The sequence below is a fragment of the Anguilla anguilla genome, chromosome 16 (assembly GCF_013347855.1).
Source record: "Anguilla anguilla isolate fAngAng1 chromosome 16, fAngAng1.pri, whole genome shotgun sequence".
In the NCBI taxonomy this organism is placed as follows: Eukaryota; Metazoa; Chordata; class Actinopteri; order Anguilliformes; family Anguillidae; genus Anguilla; species Anguilla anguilla.
Genome location: NC_049216.1, coordinates 18,011,144 through 18,026,337, shown reverse-complemented (window position 1 = coordinate 18,026,337; position 15,194 = coordinate 18,011,144). Strand labels below are relative to the sequence as shown.

The 15,194-nt window shown below is 44.7% G+C and overlaps 1 protein-coding gene across 1 annotated transcript in view; it reads left to right on the top strand.

Annotated features, from left to right (window-relative positions):
* The window catches only part of LOC118215434 (A disintegrin and metalloproteinase with thrombospondin motifs 7), an 83,429-nt gene that overhangs the window by 7,805 nt on the left and 60,430 nt on the right, over positions 1-15,194 (top strand). Inside the window, exons 4-8 of the mRNA XM_035396235.1 lie at positions 123-316; positions 4,377-4,460; positions 6,890-7,014; positions 8,569-8,718; positions 12,118-12,261. Of these exons, the coding sequence (XP_035252126.1) occupies positions 123-316; positions 4,377-4,460; positions 6,890-7,014; positions 8,569-8,718; positions 12,118-12,261 (697 nt within the window). The remainder of the gene's footprint in view (positions 1-122; positions 317-4,376; positions 4,461-6,889; positions 7,015-8,568; positions 8,719-12,117; positions 12,262-15,194) is intronic.

Here is a 15,194-nt window from a genome sequence, read left to right as displayed (position 1 = left end):
GCCCCTTGTGTGTCTGTGATACTGATAGAGCTTTGCTCTCCCCTCCCCCCCCTCCTCCTCCTGTCGGATGTGGCCGGGTTTAGTAAACAGAGTGACTCGTGTTTCTCGCGGTCCGTCCCCAGACCTGCGCAGCGGCTGGACGCGCGCGGAGCGCCAGCGGGAGCGATGGGAGGGCCGGCGGCAGAGGCGCAGGCTCCGGCAGCGCTCCGTCAGCCGGGAGAAGTGGGTGGAGACCCTGGTGGTGGCCGACCCCAAGATGGTGGAGTACCACGGCAGCGAGGGCGTGGAGAGCTATGTGCTGGCAGTCATGAACATCGTGAGTCAGCCGCGCCGCCCCCTCCAACCCCCCCCCCCTTACCCCCCTTACCCCCCGCAGCTCCCTGCTCTAGTTTAGTGATCAGGCTTGAGTCTCAGGTAACCTCTGCATCGCAGCACTGAGCCTGCTGTGCCCTCTAGCTCCAAGTTTGTGATTTGAATCGATGCATTGTCTCATGATCAGTTTGATCTGTTAATATAAAAACATCTGCTGAGTTGCAATACAATAATACTAAAGAGGACTTTTGGTGTATAAAAACAGGGGTGTGGATGGGCGGTCGTGTTTTGATTTCTTATAATTAATATTATTTTTGTGATTACCCCTGCCCTATTTCTGCATATTGAATTATGCTCATGTGTCACCAGTATGTAACACACAGGGAGCACTGCAGCTGAAGTTACTGCAGTCTTCTCATCTGCTCAGCCGCTACGAGAGTGACTGTCTCCCACACTTGCAAACTGACCAGCGTTTTGCTTAAAGAATAACCCACTATTACAGTGGACTGAGTCGGAGACACGTCCTTCATTGATGATAACTGGTAACCTGCTGAGTCCCGGTTAAATAGCAAGGGGGCTTGTGAACAGTGTTCCCCTGTAGAGCCTGGGCCTGGTGAAGTGGGAGGATGATGATCATGTCCTGCTGCTGTGGGCACCCAGTTACATCAGAGTCAGTCTATGGGTGTCGAGGCCGTGGAGCTCAGTCTTTGTTGAGTGAGTCACTCGTGAGCCGAAATTGGAAAGAAAAGAAAATGGCTTTTTTCATGTGAAAAATATAAGTAGAGAAGCAAAACGTCCATCGTGGACTGAGAAGGCAGGCCTTTGGTATTCACTGTGTCCCAGACCTCCCTTCTCTGGGGTATTAATGCTATATTTTATCTCCAGTGCTGCATCCCTGTGGATGAGGTGCAGATTTGCCTTTGTCCTCTTGTTATTTTGCCTTCCTGTCAACCACAACTTCCTGTGAAATGACCCTTGTTCCATCAGCACTTCCTGGATCTGCTCCAAGTCAGCTGACCCATCCCTGAGACTGTCACCCTCCGCTAGGAAAATGTTCCAGAACGCGCAGTGCCTGCCGAGGTTCGGCTGGTTGTTATCATTCTGGAGTCAGGAGAGGCAGTCACCTCGAGAGCGCTATCCAAACACAAGAGGGGTGCCACACTGGGGGGGTATGCAGCCCTCATTAACTGCCCCCCTCTTCCTGAACTGCTCGTTTAGGCCCCCTCCTCCATTTAAAGTGCCTGATGAAGTCCAGAGTCTCTCCTCCATATCCCTCTGTGGAAATCAGACAGACAAAAGGAGTAGCATGTTGCGGCTGGCCAGTGAGGTTTCCTCTGAAGGCACGAAATGGCCACCATCCTCCCAGCGATAGCTCCATTGTTATGGAAATGGCAGACGTGAACCGAAATAAATTTCAAAAAGGAAATGCACCTAATGGCTCCCGTCAGGGTACAGGCAGTATTACATATTGTTATTGCTTCACAGTGATTAGCACTTCAAAGCCGGGGAGGAAAGAGAATTTTTTTTTTTTTTTTGAGAAACTAAATGGGCTCCATCTGAATAGCGCTGTCATCAGCGGCAGCTGCAGCGCAGAGTAAACAGCCTTAGTTTTGCCAGGTAGGAAGTGCTGCCGTGGCTGAGCTCTGGGGACGGAGCCCGCGTGAGCACCATGGTGTGATTGTTCGGGGATCTCATCTTCTGAGTGGAAGGCATTCTCTCTCCCTGGCAGCGCGGGAATGAGCCTCGTAATGAATAAGTTCCTTCATGAGCCGCTCCTTCTGATGCGGTGCCCTCCGAGTTTCAGAGACCAAGCGAGCAGGAAATGGCTATTTCTCCATCACTGGAGAAATAGAACCGTGGAAACACGCGAAGTTCAAGGAAAACTTTGTAACAACCCACAATGTAAATGTATCTTTTCTTTAGTTATGGTTGTAATCTCTATAGGACCACCAGGTTGAGGACTGTTGAAGTCCAACCATGGAGATGATTTATACATTGGAGCTGCATTCAGAAATCTGACCTTATTTAACAGTGAAGCATAATGAAAAGGGGGATTTATTATGCAGGGTAAGCTTTTGCTTCTGAAACTACCAGACTTCTCATTGCAGTGAGATTACTCAATAATTCAGTCAGTGGGCTCTAAACAGGATGTTGGAATGTTTGAGACAGCATTGTCCACAGAAATAGATAAAAATGAATCAAATCTTTGAAGTAAATTTTAACATATGCAGCTAGATAATCTTGGTGGTATGACGGTCATTGTGTTTGGTGACCTAGTGCAGAACAGAAAGGCTTCTCTAAGAATGCTTCACATTATGATGGTCTGGACTAGCATGTATGAAATCTTTCTAGGTGCATGGAACACCAGTACAGTGCAGTAATAGAGGTAAAGTATCACTCTGGTCTGCTGTACAGAAAGCTAATGTGATTCAGAACTGAAGAAAAATCTATTTTCTGTATGTGTTTTGCTTTGTTTTCAGAATTTGTTTCCACAGAGTGTCATGGGACGAATGCAGTGAACAGTTAAGCAGCGATGCTGAGTTGGTAACAACTGAGAGCCACTTGTCCTGGAATGTAGCAAAGTATAACCACGAGTGAAATGTTAAGGCTAACCCAACAAGCCTATAATGGTGATGGTTAAAAAAAATTAAAATATTTGTAAAGAAAGAATTCTTTCATTCTGCTGGGAAACAATTTTTTGATTTGATTTTCTAGTTTATGACATTTCTTAATGGCAGTGGAGTTGTGGTGCAGAGCTGAACTGCCCTATATCTCCTGCGCAGTGCGTGGGTTTAATGTGGAGGACACCTTTCAATGAAAAATGCCCTCCATGTTAGAGATCGGAGAGAGGAGTATCACTGCTGAATAGCTGTATTCATCGGTTTCATCCATGTGACTTTTCAAGCAGCAATAAAATGAATCAAACACACCCACCATGGCCGGCGGCATCCTAACCTCTGGAGAATCCACTTAAAACAAGTCAATAGTTTTGATGGTTACAGAATGAAGAATATAGCAAAAACACTTGGAAATGTAGAAATATTACAACTTTTTGCCATATACCTGCTGCAACACATGTTTTTCCATATAAACTCCCAATTTTAATTTTTGTTCACCCAGCTAGCTGGTGAGAACTAGATAAATGTATCTTGTTCACAAACCATCCACTTCTGTCTCTTAATAGCTGCATAATGTTCACAACAGAGGATAGGCACTGCTCTAATCAATGTTCCAATGGAGTGCAGTGGAGAAATAAAGTGGCCAGAACACAGCTAGTGAATTCTAAACACGTTTATTGTCCTCTCAAAAGTTGAACAATTTGTATGCTGTGCAGAATAAAAGAGCAGTGCAGAAACCTCTTCATTGCATAAAATGCAATGGTGAGACAGACACGTTAATGTGGTTGTGGTTTGCCTTTTACATTCAACATTTTGTACACCTCAGATAACCCCATCCTTGAATAGATGCATAACAAAGGATTGACAGGTACCTCAGATAACATACGACATAACAATTCTGAACCATCTTTCCTAGTTTAACTACAACTAACTTTAATTCATTAATGTCATCATTGGGAAATGAAAAACATAGGACTTGCTGTAAAAATAGTTCCGTCATTATTTATTTTCTCTCTGAAGTAGTATTGGTCCCCAAATCATTTTCGCTGTCTCTAGTTACCATGGATACAGCAAAAACGCCTGACATCTTATTTTGAAGGACAGGAAAGGAAATGGGAAAGACAGGTTTCATCTTTCAGGGCACATCATGCTGCTCTCTGTTAGAGCCCACACGATCAAACCAAAGCTTCTGTAGAGGTGCTGGAGTCAGCTGATCTGCTCAGCTCCCCATTTGCACACTGTTAATGTGATGGCAACTGCTGTTACTGATGAAATGTGGCTTCCGTTTCTCAAATGGTGCAGTGTTACATCATGTCTTTGTGATGTTTCCAGTCTTTAGAAGTGTGTATTTTTGGCTCGTAAGCATAGGGGAATCGCCTCGGGCCCTCTCTGCATAGCCAAAAATGAGGCTGGTTTGGCTGATGTCTTTACTCACTTATGTTCCAGGTGTCGGGTCTGTACCGCGATGCCAGCATCGGGAACGCCATCAACATTGTAGTGGTCCGCCTTATCCTGCTGGAGAAGGACGAGGTAAGACTGGAGCACTTGGTCACTGCCCAGAACTCTTCCCACAATGCTCCTAATACCAGCTGCTAAAGCTACACATCCAGACCGGTTTGGAAATGTTATCAGGGGCCTACCTCCACCTTCAATGTGAAGTAAGGAAAATAGATCAATGCATTTTGTGAAGCCTGGGCCTCTTTTTATGCAGAAATACTAATCAGACATTTGAAAGCTCCCCAGCTAGCTTACCTGCTGTGAACAGTTTGAAAAACACTTAGCTGTGGTTGCACTTTCGCAATCTTGAGTTCAGCACTAAATTGATAGTTGCTGTTTTGGTGAGGGTATCCTCTCAGATATCCAGCATTGCTTACCTAGAGAACTACACCAAATGTGGCAGCCAATGCAAAGGAAGGCTCTGATTTTTAATAGACAGCATGTTATAATAGATTTCCATATTCAGCTGTCTTGAGTATTTGCACAGTGCTAATGAGGGCATTCGCAGGAATGGTGTTGTGCTTGAGGACGCGTGCAGCTCGCTGTGGGAGCGGCCTGGCTGGCGGTCCGCTCCTCACCGGCGCGGCTGAACGGGAATGCTGAGAATGAGGATCTGAGCGTGCGTTTCGCTGCCCTGGAGATCAGTCTCATTAGCCTCCTCCCTCACCACAAGCGACCGATGATGAGGAAGATGATTGATGGAATATTAATGAAGGGAAAAGAAAAGTAATGCCGTTTGCAGAATGATTAAAAGACGAGTGGTGCTTCCAGCTAATCAACGCTGAGTTGCACGGGAGGGTATTGCTCAGCATTGACATCGCACGAGAGCACTTATTTATTTTATGCAGAGTATGTTCTCAGCTCTTCAGAAATGGAGTGTCATAAGGACCGTTTAAAGCTAGGAATAGAGCAACCAGTGCTGTGGACTGGGGGCGAGGGGGTTGTTATGTCTAGAAAGGACAAGGGCATGCAGTACATAAGGGATCATGTTCAGCAAGCGAGTCCGTTGTTTCAGAAAAAGCCCAGATAGGGCGATGCAACAAAATTGTGTTTAAATTGTATGTATTGTAAATTGTATGATGCATATTTGTATGTTTCTAGCTTCCGCCACAAAGAGTCTCAGTGAAAAGCCACAGATTTCAGCATCCTAGTACGACAAACAAGTTATTTTACATTTTCAATTTTGTGTAGTTTTATTTACGAAAATGAAACTGGACATTCATATTTATTGTGAAGTATGTCCTGTTATAGGAGGCATTTTTGGACGTAGATGGCCAGTTCAATGTCAGCTGTTCCCTTGGCATGATCAGCATTGGCATATTTTCCTTTCTGAGCATTTTTCCCATATCACTTTCTTAAGTGTGACTGTAATGGACACAAGAGTGCAGTCTTGCTGAACTGCTTGGCTCTATAAAGTGCGGAGGTATATAATCTGATGTTAAACTCCCAGGTGTTCCAGGGCTGCAGTAGCCTGAGGGATGAACAAATGAGAAACGTGCTGATTGAACTTTCCAGATTGAAAAGCTCCAAAAATTTCATCGGTAGTGTTGCTCATTATAATTTCATACTGGACTGGCAGCTGTGTGTATTGTAACATTTTGTTGAGTTTAATCAATCAGAAAAACTGGGGAATCCTTTTTAAAGCACATTTACTAGTCTTTATCAATGTTGACAATGACACTCTCAGAAAAAACAAGTGTCTAAAGAGGTCCAGACATGGGAGTACCCTATATTTACAGAAATTTGTACCCATTGCTAGGAAATACATGATTCATTTGTACCTTTTTTATTGTAAAAGGACACACATTAGCGCCCAAATAGAACGTTATTGCACTTTCAGGGTACATTTGTGAAATATGTTTTTAAAGAACAAAAACGTGCCATTCTTATATTTTATTTCGGAGAGTGTATCAACAGTGTATTCTGTGAATGATCTATGATGTTGTTTTTCATTATTTTGAATTACCACCATATTCTAAAGCGTTCCAGGCAGTATTGTGCTTGATTTTTATCTATACCAGTGGTCTCAAACCCTGGTCCTGGAGAGCTACAGGGTCTGCTGGTTTTTGTTTTCACCTTAAAATCAGCACCCAATTGAGACCCAAGACACCAGGTGAGTTGAGTTAACTGTAATCAACTGCTCTAATTGATTCATGAAGTGCAGAGTCATTATGAAAACCAGCAGACCCTGCAGCTCTCCAGAACCAGGGTTGGAGACCACTGATCTATACCGTATGTATTTTTATTTTATATTTGCCATTATGAATCTTAGTTTCCTCTCCCATTCACTGAACAAATAAGTCGTGCCATTAGCCCTAATTTGTTACTGAGCACTTAGTTGATCATTTAATGCGGTTATGGCTCTCTTGGGTTTATCACACTGTATCAGGGGCCAGGGGTGCTTGGATGACCCTCAGTGGAGTTGAGGGAAATGTGTGTAACCTTAAGGCTGTTGTCTCCAGGACGACCTGAAAATCACCCACCATGCAGACAACAGCCTGAGCAGCTTCTGCAAGTGGCAGAAACAGCTCAACATGAAAGGGGACGAGCACCCAGTGCACCATGACGTGGCGGTCCTCCTCACCAGGTAGCCCCGGCTCCTTTGGGGCCCACCCCTGTGTTTTTGGGAATGCTCTGTGATGCCCACCCCTGTGTTTTTGGGAATGCTCTGTGATGCCCACCCCTGTGTTTTTGGGAATGCTCTGTGATGCCCACCCCTGTGTTTTTGGGAATGCTCTGTGATGCCCACCCCTGTGTTTTTGGGAATGCTCTGTGATGCCCACTTGTATGTTTTTGGGAATGCACTGTGATCCAGCTTTGGAGTATCAAAGCAATAATGTTCAGAATTTTTTTTTTTTTTTTTAATGATCAGTTTTTCTTTGAAGTTGGTATAGTGTAAGTTATTGCATCTTTCACATTTCTGGGCTGTTTTTTGGGGGGGATAAAGGCCATATCTAATCGGCTATGCTCCTTTAAACCTTGCCTTTTGATCTTCATGCACAGCTTTAGATGGCTTTTCTTCAGGAATAAGCCAGCGCCTCTCAACTGAAAGATGGGTGACATAAGAACAGGCGAACGAGAGGGGGCTGGTTGGGGGGGGGGGGGGGGGGGGGGCACTCATTATTAGTATCTTCACAAAACAATCATTCATGGCTTTATCTCAGTCTCCCTGAAGTGATGTATGTCCTCCTGTGAGGTGCTGTCATTCGATTACACCTCATTCTCTCTGGTTTTCCCTGTGAATGCAGTGCTCTGCCTGCAGACTTGTTTCTCCGTTGCTCATTTGCTTGACGAGCTTTATAATTAAAGTGTGTCATCTGAACCATAATTAGTGGAGTGTCGGTCTGTGGTGCTGATGTTTTGGGTTGGGGGGCTGTTACCGCATGCTGCTCCTTAGGGGTGGGCCTTTTGTTTCTGATGGGTTTGATCCTCGGCAGCTTTCTTGCACACGGTCGTCCCCTGCAGATTCTTTCTTTAATGCCTTTGTTGATGTGGATAATGGGAAACAGTTGGTGGCTGGTCATTTTACTCTAAAAAGCAGCTTGTGTTCTTCTTTTCTGGCCTCAAAATGAAGGGTGGAAGATGGACAATTAGCTGGAAAGCATTTCTCTGACCTAGACTAGCAAAAGTTTACTACTGGTCAACAAGTGTCAGAGTTAGCATGCTATTTATATATGGCTACTGATAACCAGCTACAGTAGACTTGTTATCTGATTGGTGCACTGACCTGGATGACTATCCTTCACACTAGACTGCTAGCAAAATATAAAATTCTCAGTGGCATTGAAAATGAAAAACGTATAAACCTGACATGGTGTATACCTGTTTTACAACCTTTATTAGTTTAAATTCTAATTCTAAAAAGCACTGAAAAGCCCTACAGGAGGCGCCATTTTATTCTGATTGTTTTTCTCCAGTTGGTTATTGCTATGCGAGTTGCTACATTGACGGCTTAATGACATGGTAACAGTCTTGTTTTCATTGAAAGGCACATGATTGGCTCTCACAATTCACAGATTGATAGCACACGGTGGCGTCACCTCTTAGGGATGTTTTTGGAATGGTCGCTCTCCCGTTGCCGTTATGGAAAGACGGGGCATGTCGAGGCGAAAGGGAGTGACGCTCCTCCCCCTGTGCCCAGGAAGGACATCTGCGCCGCCATCAACAAGCCGTGCGAGACGCTGGGGCTGTCTCACGTGGCGGGGATGTGCCAGCCCCACCGCAGCTGCAGCATCAGCGAGGACACCGGCCTGCCACTGGCGTTCACCGTGGCGCACGAGCTGGGCCACAAGTACGTATCAACCCCCCCCCCCCCGCCGCACGCACACTGCCCCCTGCCTGCCGCTGTCTGACACTGCACCCTGCTGCTGAAATTGCTCAGACAGACCCTGTGGCTCACATTTTGAGAATGCAAGATCACACAGAAACTCCTTATTGTTGTGGGTGGAAAGTTAGGTATTTGCTAAATAATTCAAACACCTTGCCATTGTCAAATGGGTGATTGGTAACACTGCACATTGCTCTGTGTTACGTTAGACAACACGCCATCTTGCTGAGATATGGTCTGCTAAGCTTTAGTTTCAGATAATTCGGGACACAGCCTGAAATCTGAAGTCGATAACTTCAGGCCTCGTCTGCCTGTGAAGTCATCCTAAGTTTAGAAGTGGTGTCTTGTAGAGAAAGTCTTTGAATTTATCTGAAACTTTGGATGTAAAATGTGCCTGTGGAATTTATGAAAACATATATATATATATTTCAATATTAATTTAGGATAATCTTTCTGTCCAGCTTCAAAATATAAATATTGTGTGACAGTGTGTATTCTACAGAGAAATGGGGACTGAACCGTATGAGTTTTAGAGAAATATGGAGAATCTGCAGGGATGGAAACTCTGCTTTGCTTTCCTGCCGTTTCTGTTTTTATCTTCAACAGTTTGGCAAGCTCAGCATACAGCAAATGTTACTCGCTAAACTGTTCTTGTGGAGAAAAACACTTACATTTATTTTAGTGAATTACTCAAATTATTAAAAAGTAGCATATTTCCTGGGTTTGGAGAGTCAAGAGAAATTTCCTCCAAACCTGCAGATGAAGATGATATCATGTCCTGCTCAATGAAATTGATGTCTTAATTATCCTTTCCTTGAAAAGGGAGATTTGGTTGTCTGTAGAGGACAAATAGCCTGCCTGTTTCACGTCAGCGTTATCAGGTGAATATGTATAATTTCCCTGGAACTGATTTCTCCCAGATTCCACTTAGACTTATCGAACACCAACTTTCGTCCCCAGAGAATAGTCTATATCGTGCATCTGGATGTTATCTAGGCTTGTGTTGAGCAAAGGCACGTGAGGGTATTTATTCAAGTCATAATCACATAGAGATAAAAGTGAAATTGAGGTACTGCCTTGCTTTCCCATCTTTATGCATTTCCTGTCTGAACTAAATAGTGTATCTCAACTACTTGGTTTTATGCTTTGACTGCAGTTGCAGGGTGCAGAAAAGAGATTGCTTGTTTTAATAAAGTGTATTTTTTTGTAGCTACTGAATGAGTGACTTTGTGAGTGAACAAGTGAGTGGGTGAGTGAAGGAATAACTGAGTGAGCATGTGAAAAAGTGTGTGGGTTGATGGGGGGGACAGCAGGAGAGAGTGAAAGATGAGTGTATGTTGAGATAGTCGAAGCTGCAGCCCTGTCGTACAGAAGGCAGGAAGCGAAGCGAAGAACAAATTCCATACACAGCAGGAATCCATCTCAAAAATAAAACTCAGATTCTCAGACTCCGGCACCACACACACATACACACTCTCTCTCACACACACGCACACACACACACACACACACACACACACACACACACACACACACACAGCCATAGCCACACAGATACAACTGTACAGGCACATGCGCATACGCTCACTGGGCCACACGCACATTAATCTAATCCTTCCATAACGTAAACAACTCAGGGCAGTTCCACTCCGCTTTGCACAGTAGCACATTTAATCATGAGAGATGAACAGCGCTAAGTGATGTAGGCTATTTCAGTACTTTTCAGCTGTGTTCATACCATTAGCACCATACCATTAGCACTTTCAACTCATCCAGATCGTTATTAGATAACTAGTTTAAATTGGGTGGATTGGTTAGATTTAGATTTAATTGTAAAATAAATGAAAGTAAAATGAATAAGCTCGACTTTTCGGTTTCTTTTATTTGGTTCACGTCTTTTCACGTTTTCTCAAAATGAGTCATAAACACACAGAAATGTCTAGACACCAGTGCGAGACATCCTATCTGTCTCGTGAAACCACCGTGTGAAAGAGAATTGTGAAGAACAGGATTGAAAGGAGTTGTGTTTGCTGGGCCTATTTGGAATAGGAATATTGGAAAAACTTGTACCTCTTCCTCTGAAGAATACTATTATTTTAGACCAAGAGTCAGCGAGAATAACTGTGGTTGTTGTGTTGAGAGCGAGAAAATCAGATAGAATAGTTGAATTTGTTTGTGATTTTCTTATTTCTTTGTGTGCTGCCATGCTGACGTGTGTTATGTGATTGTAGAACAGTCTGCACAAGAGTGTGTTTGTGTGTGTTTGTGTGTGCATGTGTGTGCGTGCGTGCATGTGTGTGTGTGCGCGCGTGTGTGTGTGCACGTGTGTGTGTACCCATGCGTGCGTGTGTGTGTGTGTCTGCACATCTGTTCACAGTGTAAATTAAGGAGCACCTCTCTGTAGTATTGGGAGCCCTGACAGCAATGCTCTTCATTGGTGCGGGTTTCCCATAATCCCTCTGCATTCAGTGCTGTCTGGGAGGGGGGGCCTTTGGGCATCCTGCCAGCCTCAGAGACAAGATCACCTCATTGTTCCACATACACCTGACTGGAAACTTGTGGTTGGAGAACTTAATTAAACGATTGCCAACAAATCACACCACTGCGCCTGTGGTTGAGAAGCCATACCATCACTCGTGTTAAAACATGCTTGGCAGCATCTGTGTTTCCAGGTGTATATTGTAAGAGTGAGAGATCAGCTTTTTTTAACAGTCTCTTTTTGTGTTTGCTCTGGTGTATGCAGGCGTACTGAACACGATGCGCACGCTACACATCAGTCCATTCGGTCTGGCTCTGGAAACACTGGCAGACATGCATCACAGGGGCCTGTGAAGTAATCTCTGAGTGTCAGGAACACATTGTTATGGAGGTTGACTGTGAGAGTATGACACCAGCACTAGGGGCCTGTCGGAGCCAGTGAAGACTGCGTGCCGTAGAGGCAGCCTGTAATGCTGGTGTGAGAATGAGGTCGCTCCTCTTATAAAGGCAGTTTGAGGTGATGTTAGAGGGAATTCTGGCAATCATTACATGCTCAGTGTTTGCTGGAGGATCAGGTGTCAGCCGTTGGTATGCTTTGTGGGAATTGGGAATGTGAATGTGTGTATGAGTTAGTGAGGGAGGGAGAGCACATCTGCATGCATACACCTGTGTGTGTGTGTGCGTGCATGCGCGCGCGCGTGTGAACATATCTCTGTGAATGCATGTGCGTACATATGTGTGCGTATGTGTATGTGTAAGAGTACGTATTTGGGGTGTGCTTGTGCACATGCATGTGCAATTGTGTGTGTGTGAATTGTGTATGTGTACACGTGTGTTTAACATTCACTCACAGTGCCCTCTTGTGGATGTGCTTTTACACTGCAGCTTTGGGATTCAGCATGATGGGAACGGAAATGACTGTGAGCCGATCGGGAAAAGACCTTTCATCATGTCTCCACAGCTCCTGTACGGCACGTCTCCACCCAGCTGGTCCCGCTGCAGCCGGCAGTACATCACCCGCTTCCTCGAGTGAGTGCGTGCGCTTCCGTGTTCTCTCTCTCTCTGACTCCCTCTGACTCTCTCTCATGCACCTTTGCCAGTGCCCCTCTTTTTCTCACCTCCCTCCCTCCTTTATGCAATGCCATTTCTACTGGTGCCATTGTAGTTGAATGCAAGGATCTCATTTCTTTGGGCTGCTGTTTAATGTGTTCTGATGTCACATTGTGCCAGGAATCATATTACATTACATTACATTGTGTACACAAGCCATCCAATGGCCAGCCTGCCAAGACCAGCGAAGGTGTCATAAGCCCATAATGCACTAAATCATTGCATATGGGATGGGAATTTCTCTAGAAGTGAGGGCTGTATGGTATTTTGGGTTTGTTGGTCCTCTTGGTCTCCTAGTTCATACTTGTAGCATTGAGTGTTCTTTGGCATTTTCCCCACTGAATAGTCAGTTCAGATGATGTCATGCTGGCCTTGCTCTCAGTGCTCAGCACCAGCCTCAGGCGCAGTATCTCGGAGTCTGAACCCCAGAGGCCGTGGCGTGGTGCCGGGAGGAGAGGGGAGGGGAGGGGAGGGCTGGGGCGGGGCGCGTAGGCCGACCCAGTTCAGGACCATATGGCTTGCATTAAAACCGCCGTCGCGGCTCATAGATGGGCCCAGAGTCAAGGGGGGATAACGCACCCCAGGGAGAGATCGGCACTCCGGGCACTGACCCGCAAACTGGTAACCCAATCTGAGCTCGGGCTCGTTCTTTAGGAGCTGAGTAACTGATTCACATTCACGCCTGCCTAGTGGCCCCGGTTGCTCCCGCATTTTTGGCTGGGCTGGGTCTTCCCCTCCCTCCACTGCTCCAGCTGGGGTTAAGGGGGTCACATTACCAGCAACTGTGATGTCATCTGGATCGTTGCCTCGGCGCCCAAAGGAAAGGGGATCTCTGCAGCTCTACAGAGATGTACACTGAGAAATCCCAAATGTTTTAATGTTTTCCAAGATGACACAACAGGAGCACAAAGAAAAAGGGTAAAAAGTAAGTTCGACTTTTGTGTTTTATTAGAAAATTCTGAAACTTAAAAGTTTAGAATATCCAAGTATTTAGCGAAATGTCTATGTGCAGTGAATGCTGGTGCAATTTAGGGCGCCGGTGGATTAATGAACAAATTTAGTCAGCAGCAATTACAGTGTAAGCATCAGCAGAATTCAGAAAGTGGTTAATCTGTCATTTGGAACATTTTTAATGCGTAAATCCTGACAGCTACAAACTGGTATGAGTGGAATCACAAACTCGACTTCAGTCAATACTGGATGGTTGCTTGATGATCTTTATGCAATCAAGGTCTAAGATTATAAGACCCAATGAAATCCAGAGTATATTCAGGCTAGAAAACCAATCGAAGAGAGGAGGGCAGGGAAGATAGACTAGGCAGAATTTCAAATCTTCTTTGAACCTTGATTATGGATTGGAAAATTTTAAACCCAATATACCTATTACCTGAAGATTAAATTCACCCCAATGCTCTACCCCATACTAAAGAGACTTAAAAATGAACAACGTACAATGAAAGTTGGCAAAGGCTGTATGAAGTTTTGCTGATTACACAAATTATTTTTTTATGACCATGCTTTCTGTTGTTGTTATTAGCATATCTGAACTAATGAAATGTAAGTCCTGTTGGAATGACCATTTTACATGTTAGACCATACACAGTCAGCCCAATTCCTGAGGTAAAATGTAGCATAGCGTACCGGAAACATTTAAAGTAAACAAATGACCCTCCTCCCAAAAGCGGTAGTTCCCATAAGTCATTCAGCATCCATGCGTAGACTGTTCCACACAGACATTTAACTAAATCTCATGCACATCAGACTGATTGCAGTCAACAAAGATGTTTATTTTGTTTTCATATGTAGCCTATTTGCATCTTTGTCTCCGTGGTAACTGCTGTTAACCAAATAAGTTACATAACGCATTGATAAGTGCAACATAATTGCTTGCTTGAAACCGTTATTAATGATCGCAGTTAGTCATGCTCATGAAGCCGCTGTGTAAGCTTTAGTAAGGCTTGCATATAAGGCAGAAGACCCAGTACTATCACACTGCAACCGTACAGAGTATGGAGCCGTGGCTGCATATGGCTTGTGTCTCTGAGCCAGTGCCGGCCTTTGCTGGTCCCCCTCCCCTCCGGCTAGAAGCCTGGGCGTGTTACTTTCATCTGAACTTACAATGCACGTTTTGTCTGAAATTGGCCTGCTAGTATTGGTGCCCGGACCAATCAGAAGAAAGTGCATGTTGCGTGCAGAAACATCACACCACTTCTCTGACCCCCTATGCCCCCCCCCCCCCCCCACCCCTATGTTGCTGTCAGAGTTTGGTGTGGCGGACATGTTCCTCTTTCCCCCTCTCTGCTCCCCGGCCTAGCCAGGTGCTTGGCCTCCTGTATTGTGTGCTTCTGGTTGTTCTGATGCTGGGTTGGAGGTGTTAGCTTATTTCCGAATATGGCTCATTGGGTGGGGGTTCTGTGGGTAGTGGATGCAATTCCGATGTTTCTCAAACAGGGGGTATGTTCAGACTGCACTACTCTACTGTCTAGACTAACTCAATTTTAAGCTTTTCATGAACATAATTATGAAATATGAACCTAGCAATTGCTGTGAATATAATTTGTTTTTGGTAGTGCTTTCATAATTTGTTTACAATGTAAAAACAGCTATTCCTGTTTTCATTTTCATCTGTACAGTGCAGTGAATGAGTGAATCATTCTGTAACTATGGGTTTAGTTTAAGTTTTTAGCAGCTGATAATAGACAATGCTTTGGTTGTTTCTTCAGAAATCTGAATAGAAGTCTTCTCTTTTGAGTGAAAACCAGGCCAGCAATTTCTTTAATGACATTACATTACTGCCATTTAGCAGACGTTCTTATCCAGAGCGACTTTTACATAGCATTTACATTGCATCC